Raw genomic sequence first — 24,817 nt, forward strand, 5'->3', positions numbered from 1 at the left:
GAACAGACGCTACAGGTCGGAGTACAGACGCTACAGGTCGGGGTTCGGACCCTTCAAACTACTCCGATTGCTTTGGAAAGCACCATTCAAACACTACAGATCGGGATATGGACGCTACAGGTCGGGGTACAGACGCTACGTATCATAAACGCGTCTCCAGTATAAGAGTTGTGTACTATGTGTGCACATGATGAGACATGGCAGCGAGATTCCGTCGCGGCTTTGTCCTTTCTTCCCTCTCTGTGTTAGGAACATCCCGAAGCTACACTCATCTGACAAAGTACATTCCTCCATTTCATCCCTTTCACATCATTTCACTACCATAGGATAATCGCCTTGCCAGCTTTCTTTTAAAAGTATGTCTTGATTTTTTTTTAATAAAGTAGATTTGTCAGTGTTTTGATCACTGCTTTTCAAATAGATAGATATTCCAATGTTCGTTTTATGTTTTCACGTTATATATTCTATAACCTTACGATAGATTTGTACGTATTTTGGTGTTTTTCTGATTATCAAAGTTCGCGAGAATGCCTTATTGCTTTGGACTCCCTTGCTGTCTTTTCAAGTAATGCAACGTTACAAACCGACTCTCCCTACCGGAAAGTAGTGTGGTATTGTACATATACAGCTGGTCTGACCTGCGAATGTAAGTTAATGACTTCAATTTTTGGCACCTAGGGCAACCTAGCTGAGCATCAATACATGATTAGGCCAGGGCTATGGAACTGGGAAATTCATACGAAAATTCTAAATATTTCACTGAGGTATGAGATCCTCAATTCCTTGTTTACACATCAAACTCACATGACCGTAAACAAAGATTCTAGTCAATACTAGAACAAAGCCTGCCCTATGAAAGTATACTTGGCAGAAAGAGGAAGTTGAAATATCATTTGTTCCGTCTTTACAACCGTTTCCGAATCTTGCTGCGGCTGACGGAGTTCTATTGTTGGCTCTGCCAGGCGGGAACGGTTTCAGAGAGCAGTCCGGTGGGTTCTCTGACCCACATGTCTCCCAGCAGTGTGTTTCCAAGTGGTACAAGTGGTTAGTTCAGGTGGGTTCGGTCTTCATTGTCGGGTTGTATGCTGAGTAGAGCCGATGGGCAGTGTGGGGTGCTCCTGTGGTAAATGTAGCCATTTGTTTAATCAATGCGTAGCAGATAATCCTACGATTTCTAAACCGTAGTATTTTCACGCAAACTGGGACAGAAGACAGTATTTCCGGTAACAGGACAGCTGATTTTTTTAACAGCAATTGTACAACTATCCTCAGAATGTACGACAACAGTAGTACGATAGTTCTACGAGGGTGAGCGTTCCCTTAAGTCTCTGTTTTATAGTTAAAGCGAGATTGGTTTCTATGGTGTCGTTGTGAAAGGCATTATCGTATAAAAGTGAAAATTTAACTGGATATAAGATATGGGTTTAAAGCTTTAGGTTACGACCGTCAACAGATCGCTTTGATGCTGCAAACAACCATATTTCTCACCGACAAACGAAACAAGCCTTATACGCATTAATGACTTTTTCAGCTGTAGGTAACATGACTTCCGGTGGATAGCCCACGGTGGCTTAATCACAGACAGTATTTGCTTGGTTTCCAATGACTTTAGAGTATGGTCAGGTCTGTACAATGCGGAACTTACGTATGTCAAATGTTTGCCGTAGCAGATGTTCACACGGTACTATAAACTGTAACAATTCATGTATTGACTTTATATGCAGGACTAAAAGAAATGCCATGTACTTTTGATTGATTAAAAACAGAATACAAAGACGTTGTGTAGGACATCAACGACCAATTTGAAAGTTTATATCGATGCGGGGACGCCAAAGGAAAGTGAGGAAGTGTATGCATTTACGTGCCTTGGGCATTTTCATTTGTTTATTTTTCTTTCTCCACTTCTGCTTTCTGTTTAAAGCACTTTAAAATGCAGAAATAGATAAGGGAACAGGTCGTCAGAAGGACAGAGTTATTGAGAAAAGGGAAGTGTTTATTTACAATCTGTGGACCAGATTTTGGGACGGGCCGTACAGAAGCGCCATCTGCCGATATGATAAGTAACTGCATTTCATATGCCCATTGCAATAATGGCCCCCTGTTACGCTTAAACATGTGGACTTCCTCTTCGTTCGTTGATCTGCAAGAAGCTTATTAAACACCGTTTGAAATCATGTGCTGTTCACTGCTCAAACACAAGTGATCTCAGTCAAGTCCAATCTATTGTATGATGGATGTGTCAAAACGGACTGAAAAATTTAAGATCAAATTTGTCATATTGTAATTAAGTGAACTGAATAGTACGGAATTGTTTATAACGTTACATCTTCATGCTAAAAAAAGGGCTTCTATTATTTTTTAATAAATTAAGTCATCACGAATCGTAATCTCTTGTTTCACAGGAAGTGACGTTCGTTGTATCCTATCCCATCATCCATCCGGTATGAAGACTGGAGTGTTTGCCGTGGTGCTGTGTCTGTTGTGGGGTAAGTAGCACATGAATTCCTTGAAAAGTATGCGTTTGCTTCTAAGCATGCTATATTCGGATTACATTTAAATCATGTATCAAAGACATGAAATTGTATCAAGTATATGTACTTTAACTGTTTTTGATGTGTCAAAGCGCAGTAAAAAGTATGTTTTCATACTTCCATAGTGATACTTAACCAAATCTAGGTACCCAGGAAGTATCATACCTGTTAAGTGTCTTTCTTATAGGAAAAACGTTAGGACCTGGTAAGAATATAATACGGACATAGGGCGTTTAGATTCGAAGTCAACTACCAAAACTACATTTACACGTAACACCATGTAACGTAACCATTTATTCTCTAACTTAGACGTTGTCCAGGTGACCGGAAAGGAGTGGTACGTGAGCAGGATAAGAGGAAGTGACGTAGAAGACTGCTCGCATCGCCATCTTCCATGTCGAACCATCCGTCGTGCCGTGCAGCAGGCAGAAAGTGGTGACGTCATCAATGTCGAGTCCACTCATACAATTGATGACGTCTACAAGGAGTGTGTATCTAGCCCTATTGTCATTAGTATGAACCTGACTTTAAGATCCTTGGAATGGAAAAACCAAAGTTATAACACCAACACTAGGGTAGCTAAACGTGCCGTAGTTGATTGTAGTGGCGGAAATGTTGCTTTCGAAATCAGAAACTGTTCAGAGACCAGTGGGCCATGCAAGGTCAAGTTTAAGGGGTTCTTGTTCCAAAATGTGACGACAGCGGTCAATGTCACAGACATGAACCTTGACATCATCTCTTCCACCTTCCACTGTGTCCGTAACGAAAGCGAGGCTATATTTCCATATTGGAAATACTGCATGCACATTTTCGGGAGTAAAAATAGCACCGTATTCGTTGCCATCCGAGATTCGGAGTTCAAAAACCTCGCCGTTGGAGCTATCAAGGCCTCCGACACAAAATATCTGGAACTTTCGAACGTTAAATTTTTGTCGTCTTCGCCGATGCGCACTCCAACGTTTGAAAGAGAGACGTACTCATTGGTTGACCTTTTGTTCTTCTACACACAGTCTGCTGACGTGGCCATTTCTGACTGTGAATTTCAGAACAACACAAACTACGTAGCTGACATTTACGCTCGCACAACCACTCCTAAACAATATGTTTCTTTCAATATCTCCAACACTAAGTTCGACTTTTTTGTCAATCAAACAGCTAGGCTGTGTTACCCGCTGGCCCTTTACCTGTGGCAACCCAAACAGAGTACATACGGTTCCGGAGCCAAAGCGTTTGATGTATCTGTTCAAAACTGCTCATTTCTAAATCACCCTGCTACAGTTTTCCATATTCAGCAAAATAACGACTTCGGCCCAGATCTGACAATTCACGTAGAAGACAGCCTTTTTACGTTCATCCAAAGTGACGTGCAACTGGACAAATGCAAACTGGAAAGGCACCAAAGTCACATCAAAGTGGAGAAGGCTAAAATCACATTTTCAAACTGTACATTTGTGAAAAAGACGGACCTAAACCGTGTACTGCATCTTTCGTGGACTGACGCCGTCGTACAAGGGTGCACGTTTGACAGCAAAGAGGCTAGAGGAGGGAACCTGATCTATTCAACTGGAGGAGATCTCCGTCTGGAAAACACTTCTATAACTTCAACCAATTGCAGCCAAAGCAACATCGGAGACGTTCTATACTCTATTGGACCTGGTCGTCTTGAAATGACCAACACCATCATCACGGTTTCGTACAACACTCCGGGTAATCTGATCTTCGTTGCAGTAGAGATGGGGAGGCTGATTTGGAAAGACTCGTTGCTTGTCTGTCCTCAGGGTTACGGCACGGACAGTCTAACGCCTCGCGGGAGTACCAATTTACCAGAAGGTACCCTGTTTGTCTCCTGTACCCCGTGCCCTTCAGGCCGGTACAGCGTCGATTCCGGACTCCGTTACGCAGGAGGTAATGTAAACACCAGTGACGTCACACTGTCGTGCCAGGAGTGTCCGTACGGAGCTCAGTGTGACGGACAGACAGTCTCCGCGCTACCAAACTTTTGGGGAACAGTGCTGAGAGATTCTACTCCGAGCCGGATTGAAATGGTGCTGTGCCCTCCCGGGTACTGTTGCGAAGCGACGCCTTGCGAAAGATTCAACGTCTGCAGTAACAACCGGACCGGCACGATGTGTGGCGAGTGTTCGGACGGCTTCACACGACAGCTCTACTCGGCTAGGTGCGTGCCTGTTCAAGACTGCCGGCACAAAGACTTCTGGATATCTGTGGTTCTTGTGTCCTTTTCTATCGGTAGTTTCTTTGTTCTTTACCTAATGGGCTATGGTATCCCTACTTGCTGCAAGACGATATTCAAGAAAAAGGATAAGAAACGCAGAGCTGGCTACATCCCATCTAACATTGACACCCGCCGCAATAGTATTTGGCATAGGTTTACAAAAGAATGCTCTATGGTTCCCAAAGGTTCATTTCTCTTCTCTGTGTTCTACTTCTACCAGACATTGTCCCTGTTGTTGGAAGGCGACAGGTACGATTTGGTGGACCGAGATCTGGACAGTTGGGTCCGGAGCGCCCTGTTGTTCTTCAACCTTCGCATCCCGTACTCACCGCCGATACTCTGTCCCTTTGTCGGCATGACTGCTGCCGACAAGTTGCTGCTAGAGCTGCTCCTATACGTGGCGATCTTGTACGCCATCTTGCTTCTTCTCGCCGTAGTCTTGTATGTGATAACACCGTTTTGCAGCGGAAGAAACTATTCGATGAGGGACGCTCCTGGTGAAGAGTTGCCTTTCAGGTACCGAGTAGCTCGTGCCGCCACGTCTATAGCGTCTCTGAGCCAGACCAACATAGCGCTATCTTGCTTCTTCCTCTTGCACTGTGTAAATCTCGGTGGTCACAAAGTCTTTTACTATAACGGGAACGTGCCGTGCGACGCTCTGCGATGGTGGCAGATCGCTGCCATCATTGTGCTTAGCGTGCACACCGTTCCTTTCATCTTTGCGATTTTTCTGCGGCCGTTTTGCCAGAGAAAGTATGACACTGGACTTAGTGGCGTTCTGCTGGCGTATCACTTCCCGTTGGGGTATATTGGCTTCATTGTTGTCAAGGCAGTTTGCGGCGACAGACAACAACAACGTACAGACGCACGGAGTCAGCAAGGCCTTAGGTTTGTCACAAACTACGTTGACTCAGCGTACGAGACAACCACCGATGAGACTACACACGTCAACCCGAAATGCGCATTTGAAGCCGCCAACTTCTTGCTTCGCTTCCTTATCATTACCATGAACGTCTTCACCAACTGGTCTCCTCTGACTCGCGCTGTCGGTAACTTTCTCCTCACAACTCTGTACTTGGTTCTTCTGTTCTTTCTCTCCCCCTACATGTGTACAGTTCTTAACGTCTCTGCTATAGTCTGCTCAGTCGTCCTTAACTTCGTGGCCGGGTCCCAGATTATGTACGCCGGGTTCCACCAGGCTGGGTTCGTGTGGACCCGGCCGGGTCTGCCGTTCTACCCGGTCTCAATTCTCCTCGGACAGACGACAACAGTCGTGCAGATCGGAGGTCCGTTTCTCATGGTCCTTGTCGTTACAATCGGCTGTCTGTTTTACTCAGAGACAAACGGACATGTAGAGCTGACGGCGTTAGTGAATGATGATGCTGAAAGAACGGAGTTGACCATGAGTAGTTTGAGTTCTGTTGATGTCACCCGAAATTTCGGAGAGACCACACCACTTGTAATGCGGAAAAGATCGGATATTCCACGGAAACCAGAAAGTTCTGATTCGCTACAGGAAAATTTCAGTCATTAAAGGCATCCAGAGCATTTTATGATGCTTGAAACTTGAATACAAAAACTCAAATTTCTAGTCATTCCTACACATAGTAAGTTTCAATAACACTATACACTATTACATTTCGACATTAAAGGAGTAAAGATACGATGTCGTTGTGTGATGAGAACTGATAGAAAATGAGACCGATGCTGACTGTCCATCACAATTAGCGGTTCGACCAATGAAAGAGTGACTGCAAATGTTCGCATTTTCATTTTTAGATTTTGCATTCCTACGTTTTGACGGAGCTGGGTATCGGTCTATTTACACTAGCCGCGTGTAACTAAAAGATCACCATGTAGCTTATGTTTGTGCCGCTTATGAGAACTTTTGATATGAAGTCCGCACGCAAATGTGGTAAACACTGGCATTAAATGTCAATTTCATAGAGATTACAGCAACTAGAATATTTCCAGTTTTCAAGCCTCATAAAATTCTCTGAGTGCCTTTAAAATGAAGCTCTAGGTGTGGTCTCTTTGATAAGTTACGGACATGGCTGAATTATTTTGAGACAGAAGAATGAGCCTTGTAATGTTACTAAAGGTTTTGGCACTGCTATTAGCACAATAGCTTCAGCAACGTACTCGTTACAACCTTTAGATCACCGTTAGAGAAAATAATCTTGTCCATGATGACCATGTCTTTAGTACTTTTGGATCTCGCAGTTATTGAATGATGTCTTCATGGATTGTTAGATTTCGTGAGACATTTTGTAAATGGTAAGACGTAACTACTGGAAGTATATTGTGTTAAGATAATTTCTTCTGGATATTCAAAATTCAATGATCTTTGTTTCTCGGTGTATTCATGTGTTACTTATGTCAAATGTCTAATGTGAAATTATGTAAAAATATACTTGATAGTTATCTTATTGAAATTGATTTGGGTAATGAATGATATAATACATTGTATAGTACATGCACTTTTTATTCAGTATTAAGAAGTATATATGAACTACCATGTAGATCACTGTGATATGCTGTTCAACATTTCATTTGTGAGCGTATGAATTGAGCATTTTGAATAGAACTTAAATGTCGATACAACTGCGAATACTATAGTTTATCCTTACTACTGTTCTTAGTCTATGCCAAGTGTTTTGTTATTTTCAACCAGTTATTTCATGCCCTGAGCGATGACACAGACTGTACTATGGAGGGCCTGTCCAGAGCAATGGAGGATAGGAAGGGCTGGAAGAGGAGGAGGATGAATATCCGTGACACTCTCACCACCGGATAATGAGATGATGATTAGTTATTTCATCCCATTTTTTGTTAAAAATAGATTAGGCTGAAATTATCCCTCTTCTATGACTGAGTTACAGTTAGTTTATGTCATCGTTCTCGGCTCAAAACAATAATCGGCATATTGTCATACAGAGGAAGAAAGGGCTCCATCGGTGAACTGAACTTTGACCGATTTCCATTTTGAAGACAATGTTGTACCGCCAAAACAGTTTATGAAGAAAAAGAGCACTCACGGCTGAACGTCTGTTGTTCCCCATTGTGCAAACTTGCACATAGATGCCATGATTTGATGGCAGTTGCCTTTGTGCTGCAGGTTAAGGCTTTATTGGTTGAGAGATTATGTCTTCGAATGTTTTCAATCCATCTTATCAACTATCCATAGGCAACAGAAAAGGTGGACAAACATTAACTAAAATTAACAGGCTGTCAAAACGTCTCCAGCTTTAACGAGATGACTATAACTTTGCCCAAAGCATGGCTGCATACGCATAGCATAGCGTTGTTATGATTCAACCATCGACGACAGTGCTGAGTAATGAAGGCCCTTGTTGAGGATGCATAAACAAATTCATAACAAGCATAAAATGCCCTTATTGCAAACAATCCCATTTATTAGTGTATCGGAATAAAATTTTAGCTCCGCACTATATTATCACAGCTGAGCTTCCATGCCCACATCAAACTCTAAAGGACGAGGATTTCGGTTCCGGACTATGTTACTTTGGGCATTTTCATAGGACACTACCCACATAAAACCCACTACATTGCATTGGGCATTTTCATGGGACACTACCCACATAAAAACAAATTACATTGCATCGGGCATTTTCATGGGACACTTCCCACATAAAAACACATTACATTGCATCGGGCATTTTCATGGGACACTTCCCACATAAAAACACATTACATTGCATCGGGCATTTTCATGGGACACTTCCCATATAAAAACACATTACATTGCATCGGGCATTTTCATGGGACACTTCCCACATAAAAACACATTACATTGCATGTAAATTATATATTATTTGGTGGCATACGTGGATGATCGATACAAACTTAACTTTTCTTTCTTCCTTTATTCCAACATCGCTTAATGTGAAAGCACTCAATTCCGTTTTAGTTCACATTCTTTTTTCTATTCAGGAAAACCAAGGGCAAATCATCCGTACAGTATAAACGGGTAAAAGTGTATGGCAAGTTGGCAACACACAAAGTCTTGTACCCATTATCTTACACTGGCCAACATACAAAAAAGGCAACATTTAAGTTCATCATTGTCTTATAAGATGCATTGAAAAAAAAGATATAAGAGAAGCCAGTTTCTGTCATCATCCCCTATTTAGGCAGGACGAGATTGGCAGATGTAGCGCTTTTCCTCTGAGCAGTAGCCGTCGTCCCACATAATCTTCCAGTACTGAACGCACAGTGCCCGCCGAGAGTTGTACCCATTTGGCTCACCAGGGCTCCATCCCTAAATGAAAAGGAAAGCAGTTTTGATCCTACAGATTTTGTCCAAATTTCACGATGTATCTTATTTAAGGTAATGTGTATGTATCCTTTGCAATGAAAGCGGTGTATTGTACCATGCCATCATGTACGTCTGCATGGATTGCGCATATATAGAAGTGTGCAAATGTAGTCAGAATAATCAAGGACATTATATAGGATGTCCTTGGAATAATCTAAAGATACATATACAGATTAATCAAATATTGTACTACTAACGTTCTATCAATAGGACACATACCTGGTAATCATGGATCGCAAGACTTGACCCGTCCACCCATTTCCAGCTTCCAAGGACATGCTTACTAAAGCTTCCGGTCTCCCACATACCGATCCAATAGTCGCATTGGCCTCCGGACGACCTAACGAGGGCTCTGAGAGTGAGATCAAACTTTTCCGTTTTAGGCATGGCAGGCGTCGCCCCTTCCGCCTCACAGGACTTCTGTGCATCCCAAAAAGACTTCTTGATGGGAACTAGTCGGATACAGGCCCCTCCGAGTGGCATGTAGCTATCCTGGCAGGCGCCGACTTGCTTGTACTCTTCATCTGAAACGGGTATGAAGGAAATAATGCCATTGTTCAGATAATTGTTCTTTTACCCCGATTTATGTTTTGGGTTTATTCCTAGATTCCCAATATACACAATGCAGTGTTACCCTTCTTCCTCGGTGTTGATATTTTATTTGTGAGCCAGAAATGGCTACAAGCAGTATTTCTTTTTTCTTCTTCTTTTGATAAGGTATCGTTAAATAGTCAACAGATATATTGATTGATGTTTAAGATAACGTTGAAATATCGAGGAGCAGATGCAGGAGTAAATATGGATGAAAGGAAAGCATTTAAACGGATGTTACTATTCTACGCAGCGCCGTCCTGAAATGGGTCGACTTTCCTACTTATCAGTTTTATTATCTATCACTAATTTCTCCATCAAATGTACATAAGTAGGGAGAGCACAGCTGCATTTCCTCTGAATTGAGTGTTACATTATCCATTAAAGAAAATCAATACACAAAGACGAATACAAAGTTGTTGTTTTTTTAAATTCACAATATTACTTCAAGTCAAGTTATGCGAGATCAGATACAATGTAAGTGAAACTGAAGTTAAGGACCCGTATAGTAAGTTATTGTACAGTATAATCGCGCAATGCAAGAAATATTGCTGCAGTCTCTTGGTTCTAGCATAGGGAACAGTGATATTGTGAATGTTAATCAGTGTTCTTCCGAGTGTCTTTAGGCAGGAACCAGGTCGTTACTTTTGGTTGTAACAGAATCAAACCTTACCACATGCTGGTACGTCGCAAAGCTCCCATCTGGTGCTGGGATCCGTGGTGAAGCACCACATTTCGGTAAAGTCGGCAGTCCTCCGGCAGTAGTTCTCCTCCAGTTCGGGTGGAGGAAATCCATATTTAGTCATGTAATCGTGTTCATGGGGTGTCTGACTGTCCCAGCGCTGGCATGTCTTGCCCGTTACGGTCACAGAGACTGTTCCTCGGTAGGATGCCCCATCTCCCACCTTGCATGGTTCTGGTAGGTGAAATGAATAAGAAAAATAGTATCACGGCCGCAGCTTTGAAACATGCTACATGGCAAAGCTTAGATAAGTATTTTATAGTAGTAGTAGTAGTAGTAGTAGTAGTAGTAGTAGTAGTAGTAGTAGTAGTAGTAGTAGTAGTACGTGCACAGGCCAGGACTGGCCCCTTGCTTAGGTTATAAGTACTGTATAGCCTACATTAATGTAACCCCTATTCTCAACGTATTATAAATATATCAGAGAATGTTTAGATCTTAGAGCTAGTAGTGTAAGTGATAGTTTAAACTCGACATGTTAAAGTATTCATATACTTGTTATACTTGTACTAAGGTGAATTATTTTGTATCCCATTGTTGTTGTTTGCATGTTTAGTTGTAGAATACATTACGGAAGTCGCTGTACTTTTGTTGTGTCAATAAAGATTTCAATATAAAAACTATTAAAGCTATTCAAGATCTTGTATCCAGAGCCACATCGATGAGTAACGACGTCTTCGTAATAATTACGACTGCCTTTCATGTTGAACTGTGCAGACCTGAAACCTGATTTGATGTTACTGAAACACTATAATTTTTTTCTATTCTAAGGCTACACCAAGTGATTTTTATGGATGACGTCCGCGCGCGCATTGATTTTGGTCTGTTCCCAGAAAAAACCCCAAGAAATTCCGCTTCCTAAACTATGACCAAAGAGTTACGACAGCGCCGCAAATCAATGGGATATGGAAAGAAACAGGACAGGACAACAACTGCTGTTCAATTTCTAATGATTTAATCAAATTATTGCTGATACAAGAATTGTTAGTTGTTACACTGTGTTCTCTCATGTGTCCTAACATGTGTCGTTGACTGTTATATTTCAAATCTAGGCATCTTGTTTTTTAGGCCCTTCTTGTTTTGTTTTTTTCGCGCTCTCGCATTAGATTTAGGGTCTCCAAAGGACGTCATCCATAAAAATTACTTGGTGCAGCCTAATCGTGATGCAGATCACAGCAGATCACAGATACAGAGGCACATTGATACGTAACGACGTTCTGATAAAGACTAAATCCGATGGTGATGCGATGTTGAACTGGACAGTCCTTGAAAACTATTCACGATCTGTGCAGATGACGTTTTAACTTGAATTATTTGCATCTAAAATGCTTGCTAATCCTCTGATTTTAAATATATCTTTTATATCCTACATTACAAGAAGATTTATAACCAGCCAATTTTGAACGGTTGAGACTAGAATCCCGTAATGTTTTTTTTTCTGATTTTAGACATTGATGTGAAACTACAGCGACGTGAGATAGAACCAAGGCAACGTTAGCAGGGTACGTCAATACAAATATTGTACAACGGTATTGAGTTACATATTGATGGGGAAAGATGAGCTGACTAATGTAGGAAAGTAATTCGTTGTCTAAGTGTAATACTTTCGTCGGTCGTTGAAGCTTCTTCCTTTGTAGTCCCCTGAACCGGGTTGAATCGAGTCCCTTCAGCAACATGTGAAAAAAACTGAAATCATAACATATATATCCATTGTCAATTCCAGGATTCAGCATTGGTACTTGTCTTAGAAAAGAATTGTGTCGTCGCATTCTCTCATGAATTATGCAAATAGTGCTCTCATCTGAATGATTTATATGTAACAATGTCCACATTTACTTAACTTCCAAATGCTACGAGAATAAAATCCTCAACATTTCACTATGGAATCATAATAAATAATATCAAAATCATAATATTAAAAAGGAATTTAGCTGTAGTACCATTTAAAATCACTAGGTGGTCCAAAATGTTATAATTTCGAGGTCTTCCTAAGAAAGTAACCACCTGGTAAATATGACAACAATCTATTCAGGCATCCCCGAGTTATCGTCAACACGGACACACAAACACACTCAAACGCTGACTAAAACCTAAACTTTTTGGCGAAGGTAGTAAGACACAAAAGGCTTCCCTCGTATCATTGTACAGCGCTTTTCGGGGTATTTACTGTAATTCATTTTTTGCTTGTGTATCTCAAAGACCTTAGAGCGTTTCTCACTTTAGTCGTAGTTGCCGTCGTGAATGTCTTTGCTGTGCTGGTTTGGGGAAACATCTTTTTTTCCGGAGTCGAATCGGTCGAAGACACATTAGCAGTCGTCTCACCATCAGCCGTCGCCCATGTCGGCAAAGCTGTAGAATTGGTTGGATCTGCCGTCACAGTGTTGTAGGGCTGTTCAAGATTTTACGAGATATTAGAATACAAGTAATTTTTGATTATGAAGTAGGATGTTATGCAAGGTTGACAGGTTGTAAGAAAAACTGGGTAAGACAAATATTTTATTAGCATTATCATTAGCAAGAAACTTTGTGTGTTGAGGAATGGAAATTCTATTTTTGCTTTTCAGTTGCATCATTGTTTGGGCATAAAAAGGGAAAATAAAACTGTGTCGGTTTAAAGCACCAGATTGAATGCAAAGTAGATGACCGACCGGGAGGGTTTCATTTTTTTCCCTGGTGTGGAACCGATAGGGGAGGCGGAAACTGGTGACACTGGTCGGCTTGAAGTATCTCTCCGCTCCAGAGAACTGTTGAGCGATGTCACGAGAACAGCCCCAATGACGGTTGCTACAGCAGTGATGACGACGAGGAGCAGAAAGGTGCGGGGAAATTTCACGTTGAAGATTTTGGAAATTCCACGAGTGTCTGCAGTCTCGGTGCTATCTGTAAGCAGATATCATTTCATATCTTCCTTCCATGAATACTGTAATCTCCGGGAAAATCTATCGGTGGCAAATACCGTATCTAACTGGCAAAAGGGGTTTCATAGCCACCGATTCCTTTTGTCAGTTGGATACGGTCTTCGCACCGTTAGATCTTCTTGGAGATTGAATTACTGCTGTCCCTTTGTTTCAACAAGCAGCTACACATAAGATGTGTTTTTTTTTCATTATAGTGTCTGGTGTTTGTCGAGATTGCGCTTAAAAGAAATCAAAAATTTTAGTCTTTATTGTAAACCCGCGCGAGTTTTTGACCATACTGTAAGTCGTACGAGGCAGGCGGAAATGGGTGCTGCATGACATACGTGCATAAAGCTTACAAGGTCGTGAGTTCATCTTACCTGGTTGACGGTTCAAAATTATTGCAAACTTTTGGTGAGATTTTCATTTTATCGATATTTTAATTTCACCCTTGATTTTGTAGAATGGGCAATTGAGATAGAAATGCATCTTAAAGCATTTTATTCCAACTTATCCAAGTCGTGGAAAAATAGAAAACTCGGGGAGTTTCGCTTATTATTCAGGCCAATCTGATTAACTGTCTGGCTCAATAAAAGACCTCCGTGAAAGAAAATCCACTTTTGGAGCCGAATCAAAAAAGCAATTTAATCAGCCATTAAAATCTCAACAGTATACATGGGGACACGTAAACCCCAGCAGTATTTACACTGCGATTTTTCCACGCTGTTGAAGATTTTTGCCTGCAATGTTAACGTTGGGTAACCTAAATTCGGGATTTTTCCGATAATGGTTGACTGAAATCAATCTAGCAGAACAATAAACCATCCTTTTTTTCTATTATTCTGTCAGTATCATGTACTATCTTTGCACTAATCATATATATGGTAGATTTTGTCTCTAGTCGTGCTGACATCATAATATTTCAACTTCAAACTACCGTCCGCCGCACGCACAATTACGGTGTTGTCGGACAGGGGGGCACATTAATTCGGGAGAGAATATTCGTCTTGAATATCTTACCGCTAATCACATTTTATACAGCAGCTATTCGTTCCATCCTTGGCTTGAGGAGAGTGCTATGGATATAGACGTGTCCAAGTAAAAAAAATACACGAAAAAACGGCCGTACCGCAAACATCAGGCCTTCGGGAACAACCCGTGTGTTGAGTCGGTAGAACGTCACTCAAAGTTCACCCCCACCGTCATGGAAATTTGTACATTATTCAACGGGGCCTTAGCTGGATGCCGTAGAAATTGTAATACTATTATGTCCATGTGTTTCTGCTTGTGCTAAGAGCAAACTTTGAGGAAAAAATCGCCATCAGTCCACTATCACACACAACATTAAGACAAAAAAGTGTTCCTCGCCAACGTTTGTCGTCTGCCGAATAGCAGGATTCTGGGTAACGAATATGGCGGCGGGAAAATTCACCGTAGTGCCGTAGCCATTGATTGCAGCAACAAAGAGGCGTTTTGATAATTAATCACACTTAGAGTCCAGTTGTAGGTTAGCAAAAGAGATTCTAATAAGTTGTATTGTAAATAATTGTGTTGAGCAGGAAGCGGATGTGACATTTGTCTTATAAACCAGCGAACAACTATGTAGAATAATGCTCCCACGGAGCCCTCAGACTGTGACAATAAGGGACGGAGAGTTTTTGACGTAGCCAACTTCTAATGCATGCTTATCGAAGCTTTCCAGACAGTGTTCTGAATACGTTAGTCTGTCAAGTTTGCATTTCTAGCGGTATTACTGATGTTGCATCTAGCAAATATCCCTAAATACCCCGTTTTCGAAAAATCCCGACTTTAAGTACCCCACGAATTTATGTTACCCAACGTTAACATCCTTTACGCTGAAGAGTATTTCGTTTCATGTATTTATGGAATTGTTGTAACTTATTTTCATTTGTGGTCCGCACGGACCCCAGTCGTTCTTACGAATAAAATCAATTTCAAATACATCAGTTTCTGCCTTGGTGCTTACTTTTATTCAATTTTCAGCTATCATACATGCATCAATTAGGACAAAGCTCATATTTACCACTATAACGGGTTCCCAATCAATGATTTTGTAAGTTTCTATGGAAACAGGCTCTAAAAGTTCATGTAATTTGATGTTTTTGATACTAAGTGTCAGTAAAAGTATTTAAAAACGTATGGTTTTTACTTCCTCGTTCTTCATATGGCTCCTGCGCCATCACATGAACACCAAATGATCGGAAACTTGCTATGACGATAGCTTGGCACAATGTGCTTAGAATGACAGGTTCTCTTTCTGTGACACAGTATCTTAAATCCCGTTCATAAGCTATTTTTCGGTTTAAAAAAGCTGAAAATACAAAAAAACGAAATTTTTTGATCCTGTGCCATCAGAATAATTGAATCTTTCCATAATTATTCCTCTTAGTTGATAGCCTCTTTTGTTGGGGGGGGGGGTGTATCCCACTGATAGCTATCATTTGTGAAATCTAGCTCATTTTCGATCCGGCCGTTAGTGCATAACTATTTCCTACTGAATTTTTCCCAGGACTTTCACAATGAGCAAATTTATTCCTATGTAAACATATTCATCTTAAATTGATGAAGCAATTTCTATTTATGTACAGCGATCACCCAAAAAAAGCTGCTTGGAACAGCCCGGTAGTTTTAGTCTGATATTTTCTGGGCTGTTACCGGGAACACATTATTTGTTTCCTAGGCCTAAGATCTGGAGCCATGAAATTGATGACATATCTGCTATATACTGCATACTGATGGAGACACCTAAGTGACCGAAAATTTCACAGGTCTTTCGGCGGTTCCCCAGAGAGCACCCAATGATCATCAAGGTCTTCCTACGATCTCTTGATGACCTTTCAATGGATTTTTTGGTTGACATGGACGCCACTAAATTTGCTTCAAAGCAGATTCCATCCAAACATTTGTTAAGAGATTTACTGACTATTTATATGGTATTCTCATTGAACTGTCACCGTCCTTGTTTGTCTTCCTATTTATTATTTCATGATTGTTTTTATGATTTTGAGTTTCTATAGCTTGAGTCATTTTGAGTATAATTTCTTACTTCTATGGTCTATAATAAGTACTTTATTCTATATCAATGTGAATACATGATTTGTTAAGTTTCATGTTTGGCAATTCTATTTGCAATCGTATTCTGTTTTGTTATCATTTTGCAAGGGCTCCCTTAGAAACTTGTAACTCAGTTAACTGAATGTACTACCCTGGAAGTGATGAGTAAATATATGGTTGTTGATATAGAGAGTCTTTTGCTGTTTAAGTGATTAAAAATAACAGTGGGTTGTTACTTACTTGCTTCGACATCTTGACGTAAAGGTGATGACATCATTGGATCCGGTAGATCAGAGAGAGGCCTTTCACTGCAGCTGCTTGTTTTGCTAATCGTCTTTATAGCAATTGAGGACCGAGAAGAATTGAGCGGGCCTATTCTAAGATTGGCCGCAGAGTCCAAAATGTCTGACAACTGTCGATGAACGAAAAAAAGGTTTGAAACAAAACCGAATTTATATTTCGAGAAAGAGTAATAAGATAGATTATCCGCAAGATATAATTTTAAATGCGAGTCTTAGACGAAGAAACCTCCGATATGAGTTAAACAGCCGTTTCTGTACGAGTAAAACAACTGTTGCCGCTGTACTGGTGAAACGGCAATATCATCGGTTTGTAAACCAGGCACAAGATCGACGACGTACTCAGACTAATAACGCAAAATCTCATGAATTATTTATCAGTTTTAGTACATTATATGTTGCTATCATGAAAAACGCATTGTTCTTTTAACCGACGTGTTGGGATACATTTTAGTTATGAGAATTTTTCAAAATGCTAAAAACATTACACCTGCAATAAGACCTGCACAGAACATAATCTCAACATTTGTTAATCTGTTGGATCTAAGAGAAGTTATAAAACGGGTGATTTGTGCAAATCAAGAGTTTTACTTTCAACTCTTACAACTGAGCAAAACACGCATCTTCTCGATCAAAATATAGAACGTAACGTTACGCGCTGCAGGTCTGGAATGTGCTTTTGCACTACATGCAAAACGTCGCCACTCGTAAAATACTCATCTTTTCGAGACGAAGGTTTTACAGTTAGAAAATGAATACAAAAGTTGGTCAAAGCAAACTGAAATCTAATTATTCCATCGCCTGTATGGATCAGTGACGAAGAATAATAACCTAAGAAACGAAATGTGGTAAAACAGGTCAAAATCCAAGAGTATCGTGAAATATTTAGAGCTTCTGCAAACTTCGTATCTTATCTTGTGTCGTCGATTATCCAAATAAGACTGCATCTAACATAATGCTTTCTAAATGATTGTCTACTCTACCAAAATTTCACATCATGTTATATATGGGAAAGTACTTTTATTTGGCAGAATTCTTTGTTTACATTTTATCAAGAAATCTGCAAATTATCCCTCATTTACATCATCCCTGCATTGCTATGTCCACATTTTGTATCTTAAACATGTCACACGTGTGGAATTCCCATCATTTACCACTTAAGAATTATATCACTTTTACATTAAATACGGTAATAACATGGCCCTCATTTTTATAGTCGGTATCTGCTAATTTTCCACCTGCCAGGAATTATGTTACATTTATGAAAGTAACGGTGAATATAAAGTGAATATCTGTCTAAGCCAGCTCCATTTACATGAAGGTAACAACACCTCCATTTCAACACCAGAGTAATAAAGGGCTGGCGACTCGCGCACGTTGTCATGGATGGGATCAGTATGGCCGCGCACGCGCACTGAGATGTCAGCCCGTTATTATGCAATAGCCTTTGAAAAAAAACACGAGTGTGTATTCTTTTTTAGTTTGTCTTCTCGTCAGTATGGAGTCAGTCTACCATCGACAGACTGTTTCCTATCTCATATATGTGTCTTCTTTTCACAGCTGTCTTTACGTGGGTTGTTCATTTCACCACATTTCGTTTTTTTGTGATTATCATTCTTCGTGAAGATGAAATCACTCAAAAATTCCCTGATCCCCGCAAGTGAAGTACAAATTATATTTGAACTCTTTGCTTCTCGGTGTCGATAAGACGCACTAATCTTGCCCCAGCCAAACTGTCATTATCATATTATAATGAAATTAAAATGAGGAAAGGTGCAAGTTTAAGGCATTGAATATGCAGGGAAAGGGCGATAATTGCTGTAGTTTCACCGCCCACAGCTCCTCCTTCTACTTTGAATTTGTTTGCGGTTACTTCACACCCCCTTGAGCCGTCCCCAGTGGAACCCTCCATCCAAACAAAGATGGCGGCCAGTGCCGAAGCCAAATCAAGATGAGTCGATTGAATTATAAGAGATAAGAGTCTTCTCTGTTATGATTCCTTCTGCATTTTCCAGCATTGTTTTTAATTCATGTAATGATTTAAGGAAAAAGACAGGAGATTGCCAAGCTTTGTCACTATGTTTTAGGTTACATTGGCAACAATCATGAACTCGTGCATGGTATTGTCCTAAAACAAAGGAACAAGAACAATATTGGCCTTTCAGAAACCTCCCTGGTGTACTTTATACTAAAAGCTCAAATACTAGTATTACATTTGTGATGCCAAAAGGATTATAATTATTTCTCTTTGCACATTGAAATGAGACTAATCTTTTATCAGGTGTCAACATGGCAGTTTATTTGCCATGTTGTGTATTTCCGGCATACTAATCTATCCCTTTCCTGCTGGATTTCCATTTTCAATATAGCAAAACCATACCCCCACTGCTGAAGTTTTCAGACACCTTTGAAACAAAGGGTTATATTGCTCATTTTCACTTTTTTTTTTACAACCGCACAGAAATGACAGATGCAACATACGCATTCTAAAGATACCCTCAACCCGACAATTGTCAGGGCTAGCATACAGAACAACCCTGTGCAACCCAACAATTTTCAGGTACAGCAGGAAAAGGGCGTAATAATGGTGACTGAAGACACGACAATCAGGTCAACAAACAGGATTCAGAATAGCCACTTTATGTGCTAGTATCATCGTGTATTAGCCTGGAAACCATACCATCGGCGGCTCCCAGATATCTCTACTAGTACGGCGCTGGGACTGACCCCGCCCGCCCAAAGAGCTTAGCTCGCTCGGGGCGTTGGTTATTATGGCCTTGGAAACTACGGTGGCTGCGAAACTCTATATAGCAGCTAAGAAGACAATCCGGCAGAAACGGGTCAATATAGCTGACTGGGCCCGGTAAAACACACCTGAGCCGCCCCGTAGAGACTGATGACCAGGCTAGAGTGTATTGACAAAGTAAAAACAGTGAGTATAAATTCCAATTGAGCTACCATCATGATCATGTACTATTGTCATCAAGTTTAAAAGTGAAATAAAGGCTCCCAATTGAAATATAGTTAAAATGCCCCAGCCAATCACATGGTAATGATCAAGGACATTAATGTCCTTGAAATGATATGCTAGTAGTAGTATTCTATTCCTTCACCCTATAATGCCCAGGGAATGTTGGTGCATGAAGCATTTTTGCCAGACAGCTGAATACACATCAGATGACTTTTTGTCTCGCAGTTGGGAATCCCGGATCATACTAGATTTTCTTATATTTCTCGACTGTTATATAAAACCTCCTTGGTCATACATTTTTGCAAGGAGCTTGATTTTTGAAATGTCTCTCCTGGCTAATAATTCCCATTTTTGACTGACTTCTATCCCTGTAGGGCTCAACAGCTTAGAATTTCCTTTCTTTTTAAAGTTTTGTTTGTTGTTTATTAGTTTTTATGCTTCAATATTGGTAAGTATCTCATAATTCGCTGAATTGAGTAGACCCCTTGAGGCAACTTGCAGATGTGACTCATTCTCGTATAGGACTGTTATGTTGACCTTAGCCTAGCCTGGTCACCAGTCTCTACGGGTCGGCTTAGGTGCGTTTTACCGGGCCCAGTCTGCTATATTGACCCGTTTCTGTCAGATTGTCTTCTTAGCTGCCATTTAGAGTTTCGCAGCCACCGTAGTTTCGCCGCCGCGACGTAATTCAATCCAAGGCCGTAATCCAACACCCCAAGCGGGCGAGGCTCTCTGGGCGGGCGGGAGTCACTCCGGGCGCCGTAGAGATATCGGGGAGCCGCCGATGGTATGGTTTCCAGGCTAACCTTAGCCAGGTAACCAGGCGACTTGTTAATACTGTGTGCGCCTGCAGGGGAATCTTACCCTGGCATCAAGTCTATTGGCGTTTTCATAATCCGCGGGCTATCTTAATCCAAGGTTTGTTTTGGGCAGATGGAGCATTTTTTTCATGTGAGTAATCGTTCGTGTAGTTCTTTTACGAAAATAAACTGTCGTGTAAAACTACTTTCGGGTGCCAAAAAAAAAACAGCGCCCGAAAGCCCCTTCCGACCCAAAGAGAGCCCGGATAGGGTACTTTGATACTTCAACGTTTGCAAAGGAGGGTACAAAGGAAATACATCCTGGTTTGCCCGATACTGTTATAATAACATACCTGTAGTATAGATATCTGTAGTGTTTCATCCAGTTGCTTGAAAAACTATTTTTGGCGTGTAGTGTAGATATTTTAAAACTGAAAGCTGATGAAATGCCAGATATGATACACAATCTCACTTTTTTCTTGCTATCTGTTTTACAAATCACCTAACGAATAGGCCAAATAAGAATAGCATTTTGTATCCCTAGATTTTTTTCTTCCAAACAGCATTATTTTAAACAAATGGATTGTTGGAACAATCCTGAAATCTGGATTTGAATGGATACCATTGTATGAGCATACTGCTGTCTGCCTTCTATGCATAATTAAAGATAATTGCCTGTAATGACATCGAGCAGAGGTGCGAAAACAATTAATCCATTGACAGATGACAGGCTGTCAACATGATGGATGAAGATTGATCAGCACATGGAAGAAAATTTACCAAAATTTTTACTTTTTAACTTTAAAGCCCCTTCCAAAAGTCTTCGCAGGGGGCCACAAACTTAAAATTGGGTTCAATCAATAGGCAAAAAGTTGGTTTATGTATATCGAACGCCAAGATATTGATTTTATCACTGTAAACCTGGCTATCGGTAGATAAAGTCATAGATACCCCCCTAAAATCATATCAATATCTTTGTATTTTCAAATCTAATAAAGTATTTATTGTTTTGGTTCTAAATTCATGTAGTGTACAACACTCGCCGCATCCTCTAAAAGTTTTATGACACAGTTCTCACCAGAAGGGCTTGGTCTAGGCCAATGTTCATTGAGACACATTGATCGATATTATTATCAATTATGGAAAAATAATGCAGATTTATTTAGGAAGTTGTAATTATTTGGAATCAGTGATACCTGGCCTATATTCCTGCCAAATTTGAAGGGGATTGGCTGCTCCAAACTTGAGGTACGCGCGATTTTCCAGGTAGCCTTGCATCACCTTGTTTAAGACCATTAGCGGGTCTTAGCTGCACTGAGTGCATGTCTTTTGTATTTATTTCTTAATCAGCTGTAAAAAATCAAGACAACGGGAGTCTTTTACCAATGGCGATGTTTCTGCGTGTAAGGCAGATTAATTCTTTTTTAGATTATTTTCTTCAACCAAGAAACTAATGATAACTAGAATTCTTGCATACTGCACACAATACTATACCGTTAGGCTCGCCGCTGAGGCGTCGCTAAAAATGATTGCTATTCAAGGCAGATGCCAGACCTGCAGAGTGAAAAATTCTATTCTTTGATCTAGAAAATGAAGTCATAGATTGTTGCGGTGAGTTGTAAGAGTTGGAAACAAAATGAAGAGCTTTGATTGTCAGAAACCCGCTGTTTTATATCTCCTCTTTTAACTAGCAGCTGAGAAAGGTGTTTGTGGCAATATTGAGATAATGGTTTGTGTAGGTCTTTCTTTCTCTTTTTCCTTCAACCGGGTCCTTAAAGTATTCAAAATCTACTGTCTTAGATAACTGAGTTCATAATTCAAAGGATTGATATTGGTTAAACTGGTAATAATAATATGCAAACAATCAACAAAAAATAATGTAAAAAAATTATAATTGCAATGTTTTAAAAGTAATTAGATCTCATGTAACGTGAAAATTGAATCGGGAAAAGACATACGTTTTGAGTACTTACTACCATCCTGAATGCAAGTTATACCAACGTGGTTAAAAGAACCCTGGTATTTTCATAATAACCACATATAATTTACAGAAACTGAGAAATAATTCATGAGACCTTGCCTTATTAGTCTAGCTACGTCGTCAATACTCTGCCTGTGATTTTTTTCAAATTTACCACAACTGCTGTTTTACCCGTATGTACAGCGGCAACTGCTATTTCACTCTAACGAATAGCGACATTATTGTCCTCTTTGTCAAAATGTACGTTTGAGTTTGTTTTAAACGCCATATTTTTATCGAACATTTCTCAGACACTTTTTTTTCTGTGGGCAACGACAAAGCTAAGAGCTAAGACTAGCTGAGTTCCATTCTTCTGTCTCCTCAAATGCTGCGAAAACGATGAGCACCAAAAGATGGAGGGAAAGGCCCCTCCCTGCCTTACCGAATTCAGAGCTTTCATCACCTTCACGCCAAGATGTCGAAACAGGTAGGTAACAGACTACTGCTATTTCTAATGACTACGACAGGAAGAGACTTTGTAGGCTAGTCAATTCAGCTAACTAGCAGTGAGTAACCTTTCCAAGGGACCCCTTACAAAATCACAACATGTCCGGGTGCAATTGCAAAGGAAAGTGCTAAACATGAACTTATCAAATCATAAAGTTACAAAACTTAATTTAACATAAAGTGGTAATCATCGAACATATTTAACACAAACATTTCAAAATGACTCAAGCAATGCAGTAACTTAAAATCATGAAACAAGCTCATCATATATCAGAGGTCAGAATCGTCCTGCATTAAGAGGCTGTGTTTAATGAGATAACAACGAAGACAAACGATCGGAGGCCGTATAGTAGTTAAAGATATGATAGATAATAAACGTCCACCAAAACTGTTTTAAACGTTGTTTTAGGGAAAGGTGCTGACCTTGGCAACCATATCGATCATTTAAATATCACCAATACATAAAATCAAAAGACCCTGGTGACAATTGAGCAATCTGAGCAACCACTGAAAGATCTGTCAAAGGTTTTGGGTCGCTAAGGGGTCTCCACCGCTGTGGTTCTCCACCAGAATATACAATACAGTAAATATGTCGTCTCTTTGATGGGCCTTGAGCTAAGGCCTTGGAAACTAATGATGTGCTGCTGGTTACGGACCTTAAACTATTACGGTGCTATTTAAACACCATGTCGTAATCATACAGATATACATTGTATACGCACAAGTTCATAAATCAGATCAGAGAACAATGTTTACTACGCACTCCTACATCAACTTTCAATACCTTAATCTACTGACATGTGTGAAATACAGGGATCCTGCGTGATTCTATCTCTTGCTATTGGTCGATCCACCAAAAGCTAGGGGTGGCATGTTATCGCTAGGGTCGGTCGGGTATCCGGAAACACAACATTTGTCCCTAGCCCTTACGGAAACAACATGATCAGCACATAAAGCATTGTTCAACAAATTTTCCTCGATGAAAGAATTATGGAAAATCGTTCGGTATTTTCACAAATCACATTTCACCTCATATAAGGAAATGGAGGTCGATGGCGTCTGTAAAGAAAAGGAAAGCAATGTGCATCACCATGCCGAAAACGTGGTACGACATATAGGTACGCACACGATAGAACCAGCTAAAATCGGGATTAACAGCCAACTCGTTGAGAATTGGGGCTTTTTTTTTAAGCAAGACCTACAGGCCAGGTGCTTTTGGGGAGGACGAGGTTCAAGGTAACTTTAAACGTTGTTGGTGTCTTTGTCAAGAACGAATGCACTTGTGTGTATTAAAGTCACAATTAACGAATTGAAACAACATTGCCTTTTCTTTGAATTTTAATGAAGGGACAATTATGTAGCATTTAACTTGACAAGTTTATTCCTTCCATGCAATAGCATCTACCTATTTCAGACTCAGATTCCTCAGGTGAAATATGATATTCTCTTAAAACATTAACTTGATGTAATCTCATGTTTACCGAAACTATCGAAAAGGACATGATAGAAGATAAAAGCAAATTGAATCCAGAGAATTCTTTTGAAAAAACGAGTTGAGATCATTGAGTTTATTAGAAGATCACTAAGACTAATTTTACTCTGCAACTTGTGATCGTAAAGCAAAATTTCAAGCAATTTGTCTGGAGAAGAAAAAAATTCGTTGATGAAAGCTTCTGAAAAAGAGAGGCTTGCGTGTAACCTATCATCACCCAACGTAAATTATCACTTCTTTAGACTGTTACTTTGTTCCTTCTGTTTATGGTTAATCTTTTTGGGGAGGGGTTTCAGGTCTAAACAGTTAATGTCTGCTACTTTTATTGATTATTTGTAGACATTTTTCCTGAATATTCCTTTAGTAATTCGATTGAATTTGCT

At 40.2% G+C, this 24,817-nt stretch overlaps 2 protein-coding genes across 2 annotated transcripts; one reads left to right on the forward strand and one right to left on the reverse strand.

Annotated features, from left to right (window-relative positions):
- The first annotated feature begins 535 nt into the window (after window positions 1-535).
- Window positions 536-7,375, forward strand: LOC136437033 (uncharacterized). Its single transcript, XM_066431474.1, has 3 exons — window positions 536-1,054; window positions 2,403-2,486; window positions 2,841-7,375. Exons 2-3 carry the CDS (start codon window positions 2,444-2,446, stop codon window positions 6,296-6,298), a joined length of 3,501 nt encoding a protein of 1,166 aa, XP_066287571.1. The 5' UTR covers window positions 536-1,054; window positions 2,403-2,443; the 3' UTR covers window positions 6,299-7,375.
- A 1,539-nt stretch (window positions 7,376-8,914) lies between these two features.
- On the reverse strand, window positions 8,915-10,500 carry LOC136437613 (C-type lectin LmsL-like). The gene is made up of 3 exons (XM_066432236.1): window positions 10,368-10,500; window positions 9,323-9,627; window positions 8,915-9,046 (listed from the first exon to the last, which is right to left on the reverse strand). Exons 1-3 carry the CDS (start codon window positions 10,498-10,500, stop codon window positions 8,915-8,917), a joined length of 570 nt encoding a protein of 189 aa, XP_066288333.1.
- Window positions 10,501-24,817: the final 14,317 nt, after the last annotated feature.

This window comes from Branchiostoma lanceolatum, chromosome 6 (genome assembly GCF_035083965.1).
Source record: "Branchiostoma lanceolatum isolate klBraLanc5 chromosome 6, klBraLanc5.hap2, whole genome shotgun sequence".
Classification (NCBI taxonomy): domain Eukaryota; kingdom Metazoa; phylum Chordata; class Leptocardii; order Amphioxiformes; family Branchiostomatidae; genus Branchiostoma; species Branchiostoma lanceolatum.

Bases quoted from the DNA above. Each gene is read 5' to 3' on its own strand.
- LOC136437033 (XM_066431474.1), top strand. From the start codon at position 2,444: ATGAAGACTGGAGTGTTTGCCGTGGTGCTGTGTCTGTTGTGGG. The intron at 2,487-2,840 runs GTAAGTAGCACA...TCTCTAACTTAG, and splicing joins GGTGCTGTGTCTGTTGTGGG to ACGTTGTCCAGGTGACCGGA.
- LOC136437613 (XM_066432236.1), bottom strand. From the start codon at position 10,500: ATGACTAAATATGGATTTCCTCCACCCGAACTGGAGGAGAACTACTGC. The intron at 9,628-10,367 runs GTAAGGTTTGAT...TACCCGTTTCAG, and splicing joins TTGCGACGTACCAGCATGTG to ATGAAGAGTACAAGCAAGTC. The intron at 9,047-9,322 runs GTATGTGTCCTA...CTTTTCATTTAG, and splicing joins TTGCGATCCATGATTACCAG to GGATGGAGCCCTGGTGAGCC.